Source organism: Sciurus vulgaris (assembly GCF_902686455.1).
Source record: "Sciurus vulgaris genome assembly, chromosome: 7".
NCBI lineage: Eukaryota > Metazoa > Chordata > Mammalia > Rodentia > Sciuridae > Sciurus > Sciurus vulgaris.
In genome coordinates this window covers 126682116-126704071 of record NC_136467.1, presented here as the reverse complement: position 1 = coordinate 126704071, position 21956 = coordinate 126682116, and the positions used below count along the sequence as shown (strand labels likewise).

Here is a 21956-nt window from a genome sequence, read left to right as displayed (position 1 = left end):
GGACATATGTTCAGGAGTCTTTATTGTAACACTGCTGTAGCCACAAAAAGAAAATAGAAAAAAAAAAAAAAAAAACAGAAATGAAAATGAAGTAACAATCAATAGGAAACTGAATTCCTATCTACTAACAAAAGGTTGAAAAAATAATCTGCAGAACAAGACTTGTTAGGCAATTATTAGAAATTATATATGAACATATAGTAGCAAAAGTTTTAATATGAAAATATCACTAGCGCCACTGCAGGTAAACAGATGACAGTAGTCCCCCCTTAAGGGGCAATGGGGTGTGATCCAAGACCACCAGTGGATGCCTAAAACCCTAAGATGTCACTCCTTTCATAGGATCCCTTGGTCAAGTGTTCGTAAGCTTAACACTCTGGTGGAATATGTTGCCTTTAATCCATTCATGTATTCCATTACAAATTTACTGCCTTTTCCATCTTAACTAAGCACTTAACTCACACTGTGGCTGAAATTTTGCAGATTGAGATACAACAGTAAAACTAGCATGAATTTTTCCTTATTCGAAAGTTCAGAGGGGACTAGGATTGTGGTTCAGTGGTAAGAGCGCGTGACTGGCCATGTGTGAGGCACTGGGTTCGATCCTCAGCAACACATAAAAATAAATGAATGAAATATATGTACTGTGTCCATCTACAACTAAAAAAAAAAAAAAAAACTTAGAGGATTCCATCTTACTAAGACTCTTAGCAACCTCAGCATCTGATCTTGCTTGTTGGTAAGTTGAGAACTTTGACATTTTCATTTAAATAAAGCACTTTGTGGCCATTATTAAGTAAAATAAAGGTTATTTAAATACAACTTTTACAATATCACACTCCTCAATCTGATAACTGAGGTGACTAGTAAGTGACTAATGGGCGACAGTCCATACAGTGTACATTTTGTATGGATAATTCACATCCCCTGGGAATAGGACAGCATGAGATTTCATCACACGATTCAGAATGGTACACAATTAAAAACTTATGAGTTATTTCTAGAATTTTCTGTTTAATAATTTCAGACCACAGTTGCCTACGGATAAATGAAAAACAGTGAAACCGCAGACCAAAGGGGATTAGTCTATCTCATAACATACTGGTGTGTGTATAAATAGATGCATACTTAAGGAAACAAAACTAAAACAATGTGCTAGAATTTTAGTTTCCACATCTCCTAAACCAGCAGTCAAATTCCAAAAATTCATCCTACTAATAAAATGGCATGACAATCTAAAGATGTACATGCAAGTGTTTTCACAACAATTTGCACTTAATAAGACTTGAAAAGAACTTAAAATGCCTACTACTAATAAAATGATTAAATAGTCTACACAATACAGACTTGAAAAACAATTATGTGGTTCTATGTCACTGACCTGAGAAGATAACAAATTTAAAGTATAAAAATCAAACTGAAGATGGACTTTCTGTATATTTGTAATACTTCATAATAGAAAAAAATGGTGAGGGAAAATGAGATGCTTTGCCTTTTCCTGAATAAGAATCTCCAAGTCTGCATAGTTAAGCCCACCCATCTTCACTCCTATCTCACCTTATCTGACCTCAGCCAGTTTTCTACCTACACAGCTCATATATCTATTTTTTCTGTAAAACCCAGTGGTTTCATCTCTTTCGTTCTCCTTTTCCAATATAAAAACAATATTTACACCTATATTTGATTTTTTAAATTTACCTTTCATCTCATTACTATAGTTCATTTTTGTCTATTCCTGTGTTAGAAATCTCTTGGTATAAATCAACATTAAGACTCAGTGTTATTCCAGTTTTCCTGAATTCTACAATCCTTTTAATTTTAAAGATGGAAAACCCTTCTTTATTGAAAGAATATATTTGTATCCTAGTACAGTTATAAATCCAAGTAATCAAGTTCCAAAGGACAAAACAAATTTGTGTTAGATTCTCAAAATTCCTTTATCATTTTGTGTGTAAGTAAACAGATGGAAATAACAGATCACAGCAATATGTTTATCCACTTTCCCAAATGAAAACAGATACTTCACTATTATTTAGGGGACCACTATGGTCCACTATCTGCATCTGTATGACCTGAAGCTAAAAATAGCCCTTAAATTTTAAATGATTAGGAGGGAGTGAAAAATAAAATGTTTTTTGACACATGAAAATTATATGAAATTCAAATTTCAGCATCCACAAAGTTTTATTGAAACAGTCAAGCTCATACATTTCATATTATATTTTATTCATATTATCTAATGATGTTTACCCATCATAACAACAGTTAGAGTACGGAATGAAAAGACAAAAAGACATTCTATCCTTTTATAGGAAAAATTTGCCAACCCCTGTTCTATACCATACTACATAATCTTCATAATTTTTTAGTTTTACCAAAACTCTCCCCCCTTTCCTTTCTTATTCAATATAAAATTCCCTTAATAATCTGTCTCCAGGCGAGCACATTCTTAATAGTCATTAGGAATGCACTACCTCCTGGTAATTTCTTTAATCGCATTCCTGTTCATCTATAAACAGGAAGCCAGAAAGAAGGGCTTACACATTTAAATGTTACAAATTAACATATCAAAACCAGAACCCAAATCTCATCGCCAAGCTCCAAAGTCAAGCCTAAAGAGGCTGACTGCCCAGTTAATCCCTTTCAAACTACCTTACCCAAGAACTGAGGTGTTTATGTGCTGCTGCCAAAATTTCTAATACCCAAACAAGTAACAATGAAAAGAGCTATAAATGTATTTTTCTCAAGTTTAATCTTCAAGCTATTAGCTACCAGAGAGAGAAAAATACGAAAAGCAAAGTCAGCAAAAATCAAAGGAACAGTAAAAAATAATTTAAAAAATAGGCCTATTGTAATTAGCACGTGTGATCCAAAAATCTTTACATCTTGGACATGTGATCATGTTGTTTGCAATAGTTTCTGGGTCCCAATAATAGTTTGACAAGGGGTTAAATACAACACCGTGTTTGTAAGTAGAATCACAAAACTTACACAGGAACAAATCGAACCACTTTTTGTCCAAACACCAAAAAATTTACTCATCTCTTTCAAACATTCTACATGCTACTATGGAAGGCAGGAAGAGGCAAACTACTTTTGCTACCACTATTGTCACAATCCTCCCAGCATTAACTCCTCCCCAACCCCGCCTACCTCTACCAGCAGACTTCCCTAGCCTCATCACCCGCTTCTTCCAAAATCACAGACCTGCGAAGCTTCCAACAGCGGGAAGAGAAACCATGATCCAAAAGGTTAGTGTCCAACATGGTTTCCAACAGAGAAACCATGATCCAAAAGGTTAGTGTCTCCCTCGCAAGTATCATCTGACTTAAGGAAAAACTTAAGGAAAAACTTTTCTAAGGAAAAACTTAAGTCAGCCCCAAAAGTGGAAAGAACGGGCCGTGGCGCTCACCCAGTTAACGAATGTTTTACTGAGCGCTTGCTGCAAGTCGGACACCGTGTCAGGAACTAAGGATACAAAGGTGAGCAGCAGAGTCGCGATTATCAGCTCTAGTAGTTTCCATCCCGGAAGAGAAGTAGGTAATTTCGATAAAGCTCACCAAGCAGGGGCACGACAAGGAGAATCTGAAGCCTGCGGTGGGAAGAGCCTACCTGCTCCTTAAACATTAAAAGACTAAACCTCAACTAGTCGGAAGTGACGTGCCAACTGAGACCCGCAGGTCCGCCACGCAATTGGCCACCGCCTCAAATAGCCACCCTCTCCCCAGACTGACCCGAAGAGAGGAAAAAGTGTGGCCGAAAGCCCACAATCCGCTCTGGTCCAGTCCGTGGCGACTCCCAGCCGCACCGGGACCAGCATAGCCTTGGCCAGAGTCCAGGCCCGCAACCTGGACTGGACAGCTTAGCAGATCTGGGTGCCGCAGCGGCGCCCTGCAAGCAATGGGCTTCAGCGTTCCACCACGCGCATGCGCGGTCCTCTATCTCCGGAGGATTTCTTGGGTCACCTGGACGCCGGCATTTCAGCTACCTGCCGTTCCAGGTTCCTTCTCACTCTTGATGACTCCTACTGGTCTTCAGCTCCAGCACCCCTTCTTTCTCTTCCTCAGGCACCGCTAGGCCCTCGCTCGCTCGCTCGCCCGCCGATACCCGGGCTTCCACTGACACGAGTCTCCGCGCGGCGCTGCTTCCGCTTCCGGCGAGTATTGTGTGTCGCGCTGCGGGGCGGGGGCGAGGGGAGGAGGAAGGAGGGAGGCAGCGCGCCGGCGGCTCCGCGCCCCGCACTCCCGGACCCGAAGCCGGGAAGGTAGGTGCTGTCCCGTTGCCGCGCCTAGGCCGGGTGCCTGCCCACGCCGGCCGGCTCCACACGCCGTGTCCCAGCGCCCGGCGACTGCGTCACCGGCCCCCTGCACGTAACCACAGCTGCCTCCGCCCGCCTAGGGCCCGGGCGGACGTTTTGCCGCCCCGGCGACGTCAGCGCGTCCGGCGTTGCTTGGCTACCCCGCTGTTCCCCCGTCCCGTTGCCGCTCGTCTCCCCGGGTGAAACTGACGCAGTCACCGCGGGTCTCGACTGCGTCAGAGTGGCAGGCATCCCACCTTCACGTCACACCTCTTCCTCACCTGGACACGCATCTTTCCCTCCCAGCCAACCACGACGTTTCCTCTTTCCCCCTCTCCAATCCCACTGCCCCAGATATGGCGGGAGACTAAGGAGAAGGGGGTGGGAGAGAGTTGTGGACCACGCTCAAGAGAGAGTCACAAGGTGGAATCCGAGCAGTAATAGAAACAAAATAAGGACGTTCCTGAAGTTTGCCCTTCCACTGAAACATGAGGAATAGATAGGAAGGATCGACCCAGAGACACCCAGGGCCTCACTCTGGCTGTCCTCTCCACTCCTCTCCATTCATCAAGTTCCAAGTCTTCTGTTCTTCTCTCACGCGTTCCTCATTTCTCTTTACCACCACTTTGCCAGTCTGGATCCATCCTGGTCCCTCGATGTGCATAAAATACAACTCAGTCAGGTGAGGAGGCCACCTGTCAAGAAGATTGGGGAAGGAGCAGACTAGTCAAAGTTGGATTCTAATGGATGGAGAAAAATCATCCAGCTGAACTTCTCTCTTGATAGTGAGGAAAGAAATTATGGTTCAAATAACTTAGCAGCTCCTATTCCAAATTAAACACTTCTCACATGTACCATCAGTATACCAAAATAATTGTTAATCCAACTCATTACATGGCCACTTCTCTACCAGTGCATAAACCTATCAAATTTCCTTACTTTGGTTGGGTCTCTTGGGTGCAGGGAGGAAAGCAGAGGGGTTAACTGGAGTACAGAAATCAACTTACTCCATATATAAAAGTATTAATATTTTAGGGGTGGAGTAGGGTACCAGCTTTCTGTTTTATAAATCTTCCTGATGCTTTTCCAACACTGAGGGTTCACCTGAAGGAGATTTGATTGTCTCTTTACATCTTTTAATTCCCAAACATTCCAATTAGTTGGAGATATAATATGTCCAAGGAATTAGATGTCAGTAGGTATTCCGAACTCTAGTCACCATTAAATATTTAGAATAGACTCTTAAGTTCTCTCTTCAAAGAAGTCATTACCATGGGCTCAGTGGTGTATTCTTCTATAGAGTTGCTAAGTATTTATTACTTTTCAGTGGTTCCAAATGTTCAAATGCACACAAGTAGAAATGAGAAATGTGTGAAACATTTCATTCCAAGAAGAGAGCGCACTTCTTCCTGCAGGCTAGTATGGCAAAAGAAAGAATAATTTCAAACATTCCTAAAAAGAGGAGATTGTTACCTTTGCCTAACTCATTCAGTTTATTACCCTTTGAAATAGAGGAATGACCAAATCAAGCTAAAGCTCCAATGAATTATTATAATAAAACTCTTCTGTGGCATTAAGCTTTAAAATATAATATAATATAAATATAATTTAAGAAATCTTAATACCTTGACTCATAGGTCACTTTTCCCTTCCCATGCTCCTTTTCTGTTTGTTAGGAAAATATCTCAAACTAGGATGCAATGATCTGGAACTGTTGTTTCTAAGATACAAGTAGGGTGAGCCTGGACCAGAAGTATGCTGGGCTAAAGTTCAAGGAAATCCCTGTTTCTAACAAGAGAAAAGGGAAGTAAGAGAAGAGAGATCAGGGTTGTGTGTCAGTTTGCTGAAGGCGGGGGGCAGGGGGGTATAAAAAAAAATAGGTCAATGACTAAGTCATCAAATTGGGAAATAGAGAAAAAGAGGTTGAGTCTAATGGAAGAGAAGATGGAAAATACCAATATAGGGTTAAATCTAGAGTTAAGGTTTAACCTGGAGATAAATATCAATCCAAGGATGCCAAAAAAATTCATCCTCCAACTAATATTTTTTCTTTCTCTGTTTCCAAACCCATCCCCAAGTTAAATAATGGCAGAGACAAGTCTGTTAGAGGCTGGGGCCTCTGCAGCCTCCACCGCTGCGGCTCTGGAGAACTTACAAGTTGAGGCAAGTTGTTCTGTGTGCCTGGAGTATCTGAAAGAGCCTGTCATTATTGAATGTGGGCATAACTTCTGCAAAGCTTGCATCACCCGCTGGTGGGAAGACCTAGAGAGGGACTTCCCTTGTCCTGTCTGTCGGAAGACATCCCGTTACCGCAGTCTTCGGCCTAATCGGCAACTGGGCAGTATGGTGGAAATTGCCAAGCAGCTCCAGGCTGTCAAGCGGAAAATCCGGGATGAGAGCCTCTGCCCCCAGCACCACGAGGCCCTCAGCCTCTTCTGCTATGAGGACCAGGAGGCTGTATGTTTGATATGTGCAATTTCTCACACCCACCGCGCCCACACTGTCGTGCCATTGGACGATGCTACGCAGGAATATAAGGTGGGCAACCAGACACATGATGCCAATGTGGGAAAGAAGGGAGGAGCATACTCTTTGGGTAGAGGAACTTAAGTTCCTAAGGGCAAGACTGTGTCTGGTCCTCATAGAGGCCCCTCAAAGCTACATAAATGGGGGTACACAGTACATCTGATCAATTATCCTCTACGTGAAGAGTGGTACCCCAGAATTTTTGACTTTCACAACACATTTAGTCTTATGGATGAATATTTGATATGTGTGTTCTTGGAATATATCATACTTTTCACAAGTGAATGAAATCATGTGGCAAAAATCAGACTTGGGAAGAACTGAAAAGTATTCTGGTTTTCATTCTGCCTCCTTGCTCAGGATACTCCTTGTTTTCCCATTGGTTTTGGGACTAGATAGCATCACTTTAGACTGATACTAAGCTGAACTAGTCCATTGTTTGCATCTTCTCCAGGTAGTGGGGAACATGGCATCTGGTCTGACTTACTGCTGGGACACAGGGTAAATGTTTGAGTAATAGAAACTAAAGATTTTAGTGTCTTCATCACTTATTTTGCTTAATTATATTAATGAAATCTTGAAGCAAGAGATTTAAAGTAATTTATAGTATAAGTAATCAAATTATTGTAAGTGGTTAGAGTTGGATAGGAGGACAGATTTAAAGAGGGGTATCAGGATACAGAAGGTAACTTTGGGCTGGGGATATAGCTCAGTGCTAGAGTATGTACTTAGTAGGTACAAGACCCTGGTTTTATTCCCTAGCACCACCAAAAATAAAATTTCTTTGGCAATAACAGGCAGTTGTCCATAATAAAATGGGTAGGGTTGGGGAAGGACACAAACTTGATGAGAGCTGGAAAACTATCTCAGCTTCAGTGGAAGGAAGTTGGACGAGCAGGGAACCAGAGGTGAGTTAGATGTGGCAGGAGGAGGGACCTCTAAGAAGTTGACATCTCAAATTGTTGGCTACAAAGGGAGTTGGATTAAGAGGTGGTAAGATGAATGGAAAGCAAACAGATGGTTTAAAACAAATGTGTTGGAGCTAGGGATATAGCCCAGTAGTAGAGCACTTACCTAGCATGTGGGTTCTATCCCCAGCACCCCCCCCCGCCCGCCAAAAAAAAGGTTAACCTCTGAGCAATATACCAGCCAACCTCAAATGTCACCTCTCCTACTTCCTTCCCACCCCTCAGGAAAAACTACAGAAGTGCCTAGAGCCCCTGGAGCAGAAGCTTCAGGAGATAACTCGATGCAAGTCATCTGAGGAGAAGAAGCCTGGGGAACTCAAGGTAAGGCATGCAATTCCATTCATGTTGCGCTACAGAGTATTTGTAAATGAGGGAATTAACCACTTATTTGAATCCATCAGTTCTAGTTCTTTAGAAAAATGACGTTCTCTCAAAAATGATGATAATTTATTATGCTTTGTTATCACTGAATACTGTGCTTAAATTACTTGTCATGATTTAAGAATTGAGGGGAAGGATGTAAAGCGATGAAGGATAGACAAAACATCTAACCTCTGGTAAGTTGAGGGAGTTCTTGCCTGTTAGTCTCCTTTTTTTCATAAAGTAGGGAAAGAGACTGCTGAGAATGTAGGGATAGGAGTTTCGTGGAGGAGAGAAGAATTTGGAAGGTTCACAGGGAAGGAGAGTAAAAAGAGCTGACCAAGAGCTCCTAAAACTGCCTGGTGACATCAGGACCACATTCTAGTAACTCAGGTAAGGTAGAAAATGTCAGTTTGTTCCTAGGATGTCCTTCGCCTCCCCATCCTTCACCTATAGAATCCCATTCATCCTTTAGTTAGGATAAAACCTACTTCCTGGCCCTTCAGAAATTAGTTTTATTAAATTTCATACAATTTTGCTTCTTTTTCATATCATTACCTTATTTGTAGAATGGTATTTTGTTGTCTGAGTAATTTCTTCTATTGAACAGTAAACAATAAATAGTAACAAATATAACTAATATTTAGTCCTGTGCATTAATTCATTGGGTGTCCATGGCTTTCCAAATTTATAAGGTCATACAAAATCTTAGGGTTTTGCCCAAGTCAAAGGTCTTAAGAGTTCAAACCAGACTTGAGACAAGTGGGATATAGAAAAGCTACAGGACAAAGAGAAGATCCTGATGCCATCTTTAACATGGGTAATTTTAGATACTCTATAAGGTAGATTATTACCCTCAGTTTACACTACAGAAAAAAGCAACTTTTTCTAGTCCAAGATCATGTATCCATAAGTGGCAAAACCTGGGATACTAGTTCTTTGTAGGTCAGTAAATGTTTATCTCCTGGTGTGAGCCAGAGCCTATATTTGACATTATAGAACAATGATGAACAAAAACACAGTCCCTGTCCTCCTTGAGCTTAAAGTCAGGTGGAGAAAATGGATAATGACATAGGACAAAAATCACAGGTGCAAGTTCATAAGAAGATAACATAGGTAGGGCACAGTGGCACACACCTGTAATCCCAGTTACTAGAGAGGCTAAGGCAAGAGGATCACAAGTTCAAGGCCAGGCTGGGCCTTAAGACCCTGTCTCAGAATAAAAAGGGCTGGGATGTAACTCAGTTGTAGACAACCCCTGAGCTCAACCCCAGTACAAGGAGAAGGGTGGGGAGGGGAAGAAGACAGCATAGAAATATGATCTTGTTAAAGGTTTCCAGAAGAAGTAATGAGTGTTTGGAGTTGAAATTCATGGATTAACAGAAATTAAACATGGGTTTTAAAGTAGAAACACTAATTATTTAATAATGATTGATAATATTTCAACAGAGAGCAATTATTATTACTTAAGTGCTTTATATATTTTAACAAAGCAAACATTTGGATTTTTAAAAACTTGAACTAATTTTCATCACAAAGATATACTTTTTTTAAAAAGTTCTTTGTTCTTTTGGAGGGTTCCTGAGAAAGTTAAACTATATGAAAATGGAGCTTATTCCCAGTCATTGATTTTCCTCTTCCTGTTGATCACCTTCTTGAAGGTAAAGGATGGAGAGGGAAAATAAAATTTTAAAAACCTAAATGCTTGAATAGAACTATATAGTATTTTTAAATTGTAAATTACATCATTTCAATGGTCTCTGAAACTACCACAGAAAACATTCTTTTTGTGACCATTTGAATTCTTCCTCTTCCCTTTCCCTCATCTCCACCTCCAGAATGAGACGCAGTGCCCCTTTTTAAAAACAGCTGGTAGGGACTGAGAGTATAGTTATCCCCAGCACAGCAAAAAACAAGTTTGTAATTAACTATACTAAAATGAAATATAGATGAAATAACCTATCTACATAATTTTAAAGAGACTATTATATTCTAGTGTAATATAATACACCATAGACATATTTATAATAAAATTATATGTAAATATTTGAGCATGACTACCCTGAAAGACACTGTAGCATAGTTGTCAGCTTGCACCTACATGTGACATCAACAATGTAATAAATACTTATTCAGACTGAGGTTGATATGTGGTAATGTGACTCAAATTCCATAAACAACTTAGCTCTTGGTGACATGATTTTTCAAAATAATAACTTTTGCTAAAGTTCTAAGAAAATAAAATCCAGTCCTAATGAGTTTTGTTTAGTCATTCCTGAAAAATTCAGGTGTATTTCAGCCATGTAAGAATTCCTGTGTTTTTACATAAAATGACATTCAAGTCCATACCTATATTTTTAGTATCCAGCAGAACATAGAAAATGATGCAGGAAGCTAGGTGTGGTGGCACACACCAATAATCCCAGTGATTTGGGAGGGTAAGTCAGGAGGATTGCAAGTTCAAGACCAGCCTAAGCAATTTAGCAAGGCCCTGTCTCAATAAGGGCTGAGAATGTGGCTCAGTGATTAAGCACCCCTGGGTTAAATCCCCAGTACCAAAAAGAAGAAGAAAATGATGCAGGACAGTTTACCATCCAGGGTTGTCTCACACACATTGGAGGAATAGTGTCCTCAGAGGGAGATGGCACCCTCATTAAAAACCACTATCCTGCAAATACAGAGTGAAAAAAGAGAAGGGGTGGTGGGTTTAAAAGAGGGGAAATCTTTTCTTTCTTCGAGGGGAAATCTTTTCTTTCTTCCTATTCACCACTGTTAGGAATTCTAAACTTTTGCCTGTACAGCACCTCTAAGCATACTGGCACACAGGCTGTTCCTTACCTTCAGGGCAAACATTGTGAAAATATATTATTTTCTAGCATGCACCTGAGAAGGCAGCAGTAGAAAGTGAAGCAGCAAGTGGCCCTGGAACCAGAGCTAGTTAGCCTCCACTGGGAACTAGATTGCAATCCAGAAATGTCAGACTTGTAAGGCCAACCCAGGCTTTGCATTCTCACGCTCTCTTTACCCTCAGTCCTGCCTTTCAGTCCTTATCCACTACCTCACTCCACAGTCTGGTCTTTACTTCTCACTTTCTTTCCTCTTGGGTTGATGCTGTCTCATTAGTCACATTATGCTTAAAGAATCCTCCACTGGCAATATCATTTCTTATTTCAGGGAGGCACAAGAGAGAGGATGCACTGAAATCCTTAATGATAAGGCTGGTGTTGGGGTCTTACATTATCAAATTGAAGAGTGTTAGAGGTGGCATAGAGAAGGCATGTTCCAAATTTCAAGCAACTGATTTATAAAAAAATATCCATAACCTGTTCCTGGGATGGGAACTACCAATTCTCTAAAATTACTTGAAACTATTTAATAGGTTCAGCTCTGAAATGTACATATGTACTTTGTAACAACCCACTAAGCTCTTATAGTTTGTCATAGTTTTCCACTTCTCTGGTTTTTATCATGTAGATGTCTTATGATATACAAATGATGACAGTCTTATCTTAACTTCCTAGTATTTTTACTTTTCTTTTTTTAACAGATTATGTAAACTTCAGCGTTGGGAATAGCAGAAATATCTCTAGTATCCATAAGTTGTAGATGTCATCATATTATTGATTTCTTATATCTTGAATATATGTCATTAAAACATGAAAGTATAACTTTTCGAGAAGTTTGTTTACTGAAAAAAATTAATTTTTTTAGATATTAATTTTGATGGGGGTGGTGTTAATCTCCCAGTAAGCTGGTATGGTAGTGCATGGCTGTAATCCCAGTGACTGAGGAGGCTGAGATAGGAGAATTGGCAAGTTCAAGGCCAGCCTAGACAATTAGCAAGACCTATATAAAAATAAAAAGGTTAGGATGTAGCTCAGTAGCAGAGCATCCCTGGGTTCAATATCAATACTGCAAAAATAAGTAAATCAATTCCCCAATGGTCTTCACTATCAAGTCATCAGTGGGAGATGGGATGGTACCATTCTTTATAGGAGATTTCAGTGGAGAGAAAAATGTGTCCTGTTAAATTATTTCCAGTGACACTGGAAGTCTGTGTTAGTTTACGTACCTGTTGGGTTGTGGAGAATCTACCCGCAAGCCCACTGACCCTGCTGATACAACATCCTCTTTCCTCAGAGATTAGTGGAGAGTCGGCGACAGCAGATCTTAAAGGAGTTTGAAGAGCTTCATAGGCGGCTGGATGAAGAACAGCAGATGTTGCTTTCAAGACTAGAGGAGGAGGAACAGGACATTCTACAACGACTTCGAGAAAATGCTGCTCACCTTGGGGACAAGCGCCGGGACCTGGCCCATTTGGCTGCCGAGGTGGAGGGCAAGTGCTTACAGTCAGGCTTCGAGATGCTTAAGGTTCGACCTTTGCCCCTGCGTAGCCCCTCAGGTGAAACACAGTATAGTTTTGCACAGGCCAGTCTGTCAGCCGAGGGTGCTTACTCCCTTGCTCTGCTTCCCTAAGTCCAGTTCTTTCTTCCAGACATACACAGAGGATCTTTTTCTACAGCAAGGCTTCTCTGATTTTTCTCATTCCCTTCTAATCGTTTTTGTGTTCTTATGTCGTGTCAACAATTATGTGCTTAATTTGTACCACAGAAAAAATTCACCCTTGAGCGAAGTCTAGTCTGCATAGTGAAAAACTATGCATTAAAATTTTTGTAGACATAGTTTTCATTACTTTTTCCATCCTAATACTTGATTTACCTTGTGCTAAAAAGAATTGAAAGTTAGTTTAAAGGATACTTGAAATTAATGTATAAATAATATATTGCTTTTGATATGTTAATGATGCCTCTAAAATGTTTGAATAGTTTTGTTCTCTTAAGAAGACACATGATGTTAGTAAGGCTATAAGGGACATATTTCTTATTTTAGAGACCAGAATACCAACATTTGAATCAGTGAAGCTTCATTGTATGTTTATGTGCATGTTATGTATCACTTGGTATTGATTGCTGTCCTTTCATGTATGTATGTTCTGCTTTCCACATTAAACTGGGAAATCCTTGCAGGGCAGAAATTTGTCTTCTTTGTCTTCTGGACCCCAAGTATTCTCAAATCAGGGTTGGCACACACTTATTATTTATTAACCCGTGCCAGATAGGGAATACCAAACCACAATGGGAAAGTGTGATTTGTTCCTATGCCACCAATCTGGAACTATCTGTACTGATTCTCAAGGATACTGAGGTATGTGGTTGGTACTTGGGGGACAGAGTAAAGAGAGACACAATACCTATACCTTGCAGGGAGCTCCCAGTGTCCTTGAGGAGCAAAGACAAACATACAAGAAACTATTTGGAAGTGATATAAATTTCCAAGTTTCAGGATGATCAACAGTTGAAAGTGGAGATTATTTTTAGAGGGATGTATTCAGATCCCTCTGGAACTCTACCCCTTGCATTGTAACCCTCAGTTTGCCCTGTGCCTATTTTGTAGATCTAGAACTTTTGGGAAGAGGGGGGACCTTTTGCCTTGAGGACCCTTGAATGCCAGGACCAATCTTGCTTTCTTTTCTCGTTCCCTCTAGGATGTCAAAAGTACCCTGGAAAAGTAAGTGATTCTTATGTCTTTCTGAATAAGTTAGGTCTTGGCTTAGAGACTAGGGGTATAATAATGAGTTGGGGTAGTAAGGATGGGAAAATCATGCAGTATCTGGGTAGAATATGGGAGAAGGTTCATTACAGCCTTGAAGCCAGGTAGAGAACAAATCCTTAGGAGTAATAATTTCTTGCTTTTTCCCCTTTGAGCATCCCGACTTGGTTGGTAAGGACAATGATAATGTAGAACCATATTCTGCTTATACCTGTAGATGGAACTGTGTCCAAACAAAAGAGCAGGAAGAAGGGGATGGGAGAACAGGAAGGATGATTATCATTTGCATGAAGTATAATCCCAGCTACTTAGGAGACTGAGACAGGAAGATTATATATTCAAGGCCAGCCTGAGTAACTTTAGTCTCAAAATAAAATATAAAAAGGGTTGGGGATGTCAATCAGTGGTAGAGAGCTTGTCTAGCAGGCATGAGGCCCTGGGTTGGATCCCAAGTACCATTTAAAAAAGAAAGAAAATTCTGAGGTTCATTCTCAAGGTAAGGACCAGTGTAGGAGAGCAGATGGCTCTCCACTTATAATAAAAGAAAGCAGTTGTCTTCAGGGAGAAGGGAGAAAGTGGGAAGATGAAGAATTTTAGTTTCTCTCTAAAGCTGACAACATCTGAATATTCACTTGACTAGCATCCCCTGACCCTGCCCTTTCTTCCCCCATCTCCCTATCTATCCTAGATGTGAAAAGGTGAAGAGCATGGAGGTGACTTCAGTATCCATAGAGTTGGAAAAGAACTTCAGCAATTTCCCCCGACAGTACTTTGCCCTAAGGAAAATCCTTAAACAACTAATTGGTGAGTTGTTCCCAAAAAGAAACTAGGAGAAGGAATTTCCAGAGAGAAAAGTCTTTAAATCCTACCTTAATTAAATGGACTTCAGTTACTTCATGCCCACTCCCACCTCCACCCCTTTACTTGGATTTCAGTCTCACCCTGAGTTACAGAACTGAGTGAAAGAAAGCCATAATGTCATCTATTCTTAAATCTACATTTTTCTAAATAGGGACCCAGAAAGGTTAAATAATTTACCCACTTTATCAGGTGACATGACCATAGAATTTGCCATCTCACCTGGGACAATCCTGAGAATGAACAGAAATGTCATTAATGTTTATTCAGGGGCCTGGGGTTGTGACTCAGTGGTAGACCACTTGCCTGGCATTTGTGAGGCCCTGGGTTCAATCCTCAGCACCACATATAAATAAATAAAGAGGTCCATTGACAACTAAAAAATATTCTTTTAAAAAATATTTATGCAGGGAAAATAGTCATAAAGCAGGACCATTCCAAGAAAACAGATACATGCTGATCTTGTCCTTAGACCATACTGCTGACTTGCTCTGGATTCTTCTTCCACTTTCCATTCTTTCTGGCCCTCATACTGTATCTTGTACTTTTCCATACAGTGAGATAAATGAAGAAGTCAGATGAGGAAAAGACAGGGGCAGGAACCTAGACCACTAATCCCTGCAGAGTCAAAAGATCATTATCTGTTTATTTTAGGATCAGGGTGAGAAGTGAAGCCTTTGTTGCCTCCTCTCCCTTAGGTGACAGCATGGATTTAGAAAGTTAACCAGTGATGTTCTGAGGACCTTTCAGGGACCAGGCTCTGTACAGGCAGGCTGGAAGAGTGAGGCAGGGTTGTTTAGCTATTCCCATCCTCATCTAGCTCCCTACTCTGGCTTCTCCCGCCAGCGGATGTGACCCTGGACCCTGAGACTGCTCATCCTAACCTAGTCCTGTCAGAAGACCGTAAAAGTGTCAAGTTCGTGGAGACAAGACTCCGAGATCTACCTGACACGCCACGGCGTTTCACCTTCTACCCTTGCGTCCTGGCTACTGAAGGTTTCACCTCAGGTCGACACTACTGGGAGGTGGAGGTGGGGGACAAGACCCACTGGGCGGTGGGTGTGTGCCGGGACTCTGTGAGCAGAAAGGGTGAGCTGACTCCACTCCCTGAGACTGGTTACTGGCGTGTGCGGCTGTGGAATGGGGACAAGTATGCAGCTACCACCACACCTTTTACCCCTTTGCACATCAAGGTAAAACCCAAGCGGGTGGGCATATTTCTAGACTACGAGGCTGGCACGCTGTCTTTTTACAACGTCACAGACCGCTCTCATATCTACACCTTCACTGATACTTTTACTGAGAAACTTTGGCCCCTGTTCTACCCAGGCATCCGGGCTGGTCGGAAGAATGCTGCACCACTTACCATCAGACCCCCAACAGATTGGGAGTGACAGGTTGAGATGTGGGCTTAACCGGGGTGAGGCAGGGTCAAAAGCTATGGGCCTTCCTTCTTGTGTCCTGCTGGAACAGCTTGGTGTCTGCCTGGTTCCAGTCCTGAGTCATCTTGGAGAAACACTCTTGATCTCCAGGATGGTTTGTGTGGAGGAGTAGGTAGGACTGGGCTGCATGACAGAGCACAGCTATGTCTCACTCCTCACTATCAGAGTGGAGAGCTGGTTGCCAGGAGAATGTCTCCCTGATGTCCATCAGGTTTTCTATTGCACAAGGACAGGTTGGGAAGGAAGGAGAAGCTTTTCCAGAAACAAAAAGTCTATGGGAGAGTCTAACTGGCTCAAGTAGGAGGAGAAAACAGAAACCCTTAGGGGCTTCTTTGACTTGTTTGTTGAAGAAAATCACAGGGGTCAGTGTACCTCTAGACAGAAAAAAGATGAATGACCATTGCTGTCATGGGTCTAGAAGTTGAGGAGTTTTTCTGAAGGCAGAGTTTGGGCATCAAAGGAGGTTACAAAGAAGATCAGGTAAGAGAACGAAGATCAGGTTGATTCCTAGAAACCAATGAAGGGGAGGGAGGTTTCCTCAGTGTTTTATTCCCAGGGTAAGGTTGCCATTATGAGTAGGATTGGCCAGAAGTAGGGATGTGGGGAGAAGGATTGGAAAGGAGAACCTGTGTCCCTACCTTGGCCTTCAGCTGGCTATTTGCCTGCCTCCTCACGATTGGTTGTCTCCAAGAAATTGCTCCACTTGTTCCTCTCCAGAGGCAAGATGGAAGAGATTGTTCAAGACACAGCTACCCTTTCACTTTTCCCAAAAGAATTTGGAGAAGAGAGAGTCAGGTATTGGAGAAAAGAGAAAGGTGTATCTATCCAAAGCCCTGACCTTAAAGAATGTTACTGAATAGCTACTCCCAAGTTGTCAGCCTTGTCACCTGGCTCAGGTATCCAAGCCGGAAAGGAAGAAAGATAATAGAATCTTTCTCACCCTGAGGACAGGGAAGAAGAGGATGGTGCATTAAGGAAAGGGCCTGATAGGCAGCTTCCTTTTGCCTGTGCATCTGGCCTGGAACTAGTGTTCACAACAGCCTTTTGCTTGTTTGTTGCCATCCTTCACCCTTTGCCATTCCCCTTTTGAGAGAATGTAAATCATTTTAATGTTAGGCCAAAATAAACAACCTATAGGGTATACATGTTGTCAAAAAAGGTAAAGAGATGCATGCCAAACCAAACTAAAACAACTTGGATTATCTGCTGCTTGGGTAATCTTCACAGAAGACTGACACAAGAAGCTGCAGTTTATTGAGGGCATTTCAGTTCCTCCTACCACCTCAACAGGACTTTGTCCACTCTCCTCCTCTTACCTTTGTGCCTTGACTGTGGTTCTTTGTGGCAAGATACTTTGGTTGGTAAAAATAATATGGAACAAAGGATCCACTGAAGTGATTTCTGTCTCGAGTGCTAATTTGGCCATCGCTTTATGTGTATTGTAAAATCACTGGGTGTGAACAATACATATTCCTGGGTCTTGCCTGTAGTGTTTGATCAAGGTCTGGTTGGGCCTGGGGAGCTCTACGTTTTAAACACATTCCTCACTTGAATCTGAGGACTCTTGTAAAACTTCACCTAGAGGAAGTTTCAGCTAATTTCCTTCCTCTGAGCTGGAGGCCTGATTCTCTGCCCAGACTGGCAGGGGGCCTGAGATGGGAGCAGCATATCACCCTCTCCTGACTTATGCTGCCCTCCCTATCTTAGTGTTCAATCATATTCTGCATCTCCAGCTTTAGTTCCTCTACTTCTGACCTCAGAAACTGGTCATCATTAACTGGGAATCAGTGATAAACACAGGTTACTGGACAACAAATGGGAGACAGACAGAAGTCAGAGGGAGGAGTGTGAAGTTGATTGTAGAGTGAGTGGGCTGCAGTCTGGGGCAGGGGATGCTATTGATAGTTTTCTGTGCTGTACATAGGACTAGGAATTTAAAACTATTCACTGAGCAAGTAGGGATCACCTGCTACCTGTCTAGCACTGTAACAGCAAGTATGTTTCTTGGTAAGTGAAAAAGTGGGAGTAAGCTGTGCTGAGGACCGGGAGACCTCCCTCCTCATCCTCCCACCCTCATGACCCTTCTCACTTTCTCCCCAAAGGACACCAGTGTTTTGTTGTTGTTGTCGTTGTTGTTTTAAATACAAATCTATTCCTTCAGTCTATAGATTTTCCAGGAAACTGCTTTTGACTTCAGAACAGTAGCGCCGAAGGCGTAAATTGCACATAACCATCTCCTCAGCCTATCTGCATGAGGAGGTCAGACTTCTTTCCTGAAAATATTTCCCAGTTTTAAGAACCTCTCCTGGGCTGGGGTTGTAGCTCAGTGTAGAGCGCTTGCCTAGCATGTGTGAGGTACTGAGTACCATCCTCAGCATCACCTGCTTCCTGAAAACAAAAAAAAGAAAAAGAAAAAATAAAGGTATTGTGTCCATCTACAACTTAAAAAAATAAACAAAATAAAAAAGATCCTTTCCTGCCCCACTTGCCTCTCCAGTTCCTACTAAGTACATGATCATAGTTTTGAGGAAGATTGGAAGGAACCCAAAACTCAAAAGGACCCTGCGTTTAGATTGGCAGAGGATGGGATCCTAAATGTGTAAGGCATTGCTGGGCACTACACCTCCCAGGAGGCCTTGCGCGGGCGCACGGGGCGGGGCCTGCAGGCGGGTCCGCTCGCTGCTGGGGCACCCGGATGGCGGGGCCGGTGAAGGACCGGGAGGCCTTCCAGAGGCTCAGCTTCCTGTACCAGGTGAGTGAGTGCCGTGTAAGGAAGGAATTCTGGTAGGCCTAGCCCTGGAGTGACCGCTGCTTGCCCCCAGGCCGCCCACTGTGTCCTTGCGCAAGACCCCGAAAACCAGGCGCTGGCGAGGTTTTACTGCCACACGGAAAAGACCATCGCGAAGCGGCTCGTCTTGCGACAGTGAGACCACACTTGTCTGGGCGGTGGGCGGGACCGGGAAGGAACCACGAGGGAGCGCGGGCACTTGGACTACCTTTCCCCTCCGCCCCAGGGATCCCTCGGTGAAAAGGACCCTGTGTCGCGGCTGCGCCTCCCTCCTCATCCCTGGCCTCACCTGCATCCAGCGCCAGAGACGTGAGTGCTCCTGCCAAGATGGGATGGTGGCCGAGCCCTGGGAGAAGGGAGGGAGGGGCCGAGCCACTCCATCCTCGCCTTAGATGGGTAGGGGGCTTTGGATATGCTGGCGCCAGCTTTCTCTAGGTCTGAATTAAGTTTCTAACTGCACTGGGACAAACTAAAGTCTGGGCTTGGCTTTTATTTCTGTTTGGGTAAAAGAAAAATGATTCCTTAAGAGACAACCTCACCCTGGCAAGGTAATAAATGCTGTGTGGTATCCCATGGTGCATGATCCCCAGCACCATTCGTTCATTCACTCAAGAAATATTTACTTTCTAAGATATGTCAAGTACTAGATTCATCATTGTCGAAATTACAGCCTGGGGAGATAGACTAAAATAGAAACAAAATAGTGTAGGAAAAAAATGCTTTAATTGGGAGGAGGGTAGAATGCTGAATTACTCATGCCAGTGATGGTGAGGTACACGAAAAACAAAGGGAGCTAGAAAGAGAAATTCTAAGCATGGGTGAGACTTCCCAGACATGAGAATTTGATGTACTGTCAAGGAAATGAGAGATGGGGAGGCTGGAATTTGAGATGGGCAGGAGGGAGAAGTGAGGGAAACAAGCCACATCTTAATCTTGTTAAGGAGTTTGGCTTTTATCTTAAAGAGGCTAATGCCATGAAATTTACATTCAAAGTGGGAGTAGGGAGTAGAATTGCCTGCTGGAAAACCTTGGAGGCAAAACTGGTGCAAAAGACCCTTTCTTCTCAGAAACTTGGGCACTCTTCCTTTTTCTCACTTTTACCTCAGGCCGCAGGGGACAACGCTGGACAATACAGACCTGCCTAACATGCCAACGCAGCCAGCGGTTCCTCAATGATCCCAAGCATCTGCTCTGGGGAGACCGGCCTGAGGCTCAGCTGGGGAACCAGGCAGGTGAGAGGTGGTAGACAAAAATGAGGGTAGAGCTGAAGAGGACACAGAGGTGCATACTGGTTAGTGTAAGGGGTGCCACGCTCTTAGAAACCTAATTCTGCTTCTCTCATTCTGCTGATCTCCCCAGATTCTAAACCACCACAGCCCTTGCCAAACAGCCCAGGCCATCCAACCCACCTTCCTAAAGAGAAAGTGCCGTCTCAGGTTTCAGTCACCAGTGATGGATTCACCCCATGTTCCAGATAAAATAAAGTTTAATTCTTTTTCACTTTGAATGTTTCTGTTCTGTGGATATTTTAACTCCCACTTCCATTTTCCTCTGTTTCTTGATCACCATATAACCTTTCATTTGTCCTTACAATGTTTGTACTCCCAGCATACTATAGAGAGGTCCCCATTTCTATACACCACTTAGTCCTGTTAAAGCATTTCTCATTTCCAAAGCCATGACTCCAGTGCCCTATGACTCCTTTTTCCTCAGGACAATGCTGTGTGTAGGACTTGTGTTCTATACTTTTCTGCAAGGACCTGAATTTCCTTGGGACATTCCATATTTAGGTAGCCCTGACTGAAGACAGGTAGACAGAATATCGATGATGCTGTCGTTTTTATTTAAACAAGTGGAAAAGTATAGCAATGATGGAGTATTCATGTCCTTCTCACCTACTCAGGGTTGATCTTTTCCTTATCTCTGAGTAATCTTCTATAAAATTCTGATCAGGGAAATGATACAAACTTGAAATAGTAAGGCCAAGGATACTAACAGAAGGTTAGTAGCAGATAGAACACAAATATGCCCTAAGGTAAACTCAAAGTTTTCTTGAGAATTGGTTAAAAAAAAAAAAACTAAAATACTTTCTATGATATCCCTAGAGAGCCTACTCAAGATCAGAATTCTAAGACTAACCTCTTTAATTGTTTCCAGGTAATCGTATTACCCCCACAAGTACACAAAATTTACTATTCCTAGAATGCAGTTTTGTTTCTTCTGGTTCTCTTGTGAACCTTTTGTTGCACCTATTGTTGCACAAAAATTCACTTCATAATATTGTGGCCTAATATAGCAATGAATCTGCATTAGGAATTCTGAAAGGGCTTAACTGAGTACTTCTGTTCCATATGGACAGAATCAGCTGGAGTCCTGACTGCATTTAGCTGGTGGCTGAAAGGTTATCTAGAAGACCCAGGAATCTAGTGTCCCCTTAGCCAAAGCAAGCCATGTGGCCTAGGTCAGATTCCTTGTGAAAGGGCCTGTGTATGAATACTGGGAGTTTCATTCATTCCCTGGGGACCATAGATAAAATCTGACACATACTTGTTTTGCCTTTGCCCCTAACTTGGTCTCTCCACTGACTCCATGTGTCTGAAAGTTATTTACATAATATACTAAACAGTATACAAGTAACTGAATATTTCTTGAGTTATACTACTTGACAGTTCATTTCTGGAATTGTGTCCAGTAGACACAAGCATGACAGCCAACAGAAACATGTAGCCTGAAAGTACACTTTAGGTATATCTGGACCCTTTGTATCCTTCCTGTACCTTCCTTGGCTCCCCAAGTGAGTCACGTTTCAATGGTTGAGCTCTTTGGCTCTTGCACACTAAATCTGATCTTTTGCCAAGATTTTTTATGATTGCAGGTGATGAAACATTCAGAGTAGATTAACAGCAGGAGAACTTTGAGCATTTTTTCATTTTGTTAGTTCATTTTTGGAATTAGGGATTGAACCCAGTAGTGCTCTATCACTGAACTACATCCCCAGCCATTCTTATTTTTTTATTTTGGAACAGGGTCTCACCAAGTTGAAAAGGCTGACCTCACTGAATCCTTCCTCAGCCTCCCAAGTAGCCAGGGTTACACGTGTGTACCAT

The 21956-nt window shown here is 42.3% G+C and overlaps 2 protein-coding genes across 3 annotated transcripts; both read left to right on the top strand.

Annotated features, from left to right (window-relative positions):
* Positions 1-3362: 3362 nt before the first annotated feature.
* LOC306666644 (E3 ubiquitin-protein ligase TRIM39) lies at positions 3363-18136 on the top strand. 2 transcript variants are annotated; one of them, XM_079148855.1, is made up of 7 exons: positions 3374-4264; positions 6376-6835; positions 8017-8112; positions 12292-12522; positions 13697-13719; positions 14450-14565; positions 15466-18136. In XM_079148855.1, exons 2-7 carry the CDS (start codon positions 6383-6385, stop codon positions 16011-16013), a joined length of 1467 nt encoding a protein of 488 aa, XP_079004981.1. In that variant the 5' UTR covers positions 3374-4264; positions 6376-6382; the 3' UTR covers positions 16014-18136. The 2 variants fall into 2 exon arrangements, with proteins under 2 accessions (XP_079004982.1, XP_079004981.1); XM_079148856.1 differs by lacking the exons at positions 14450-14565; positions 15466-18136 and having other exon boundaries at positions 3363-4264; positions 13606-13719.
* Positions 18137-18425: 289 nt separating this feature from the next.
* RPP21 (ribonuclease P subunit p21) lies at positions 18426-20356 on the top strand. Its single transcript, XM_079148939.1, has 5 exons — positions 18426-18813; positions 18884-18984; positions 19076-19158; positions 19956-20081; positions 20209-20356. The coding sequence occupies exons 1-5, from the start codon at positions 18757-18759 to the stop codon at positions 20325-20327; spliced, it is 486 nt and encodes a 161-aa protein (XP_079005065.1). The 5' UTR covers positions 18426-18756; the 3' UTR covers positions 20328-20356.
* Positions 20357-21956: the final 1600 nt, after the last annotated feature.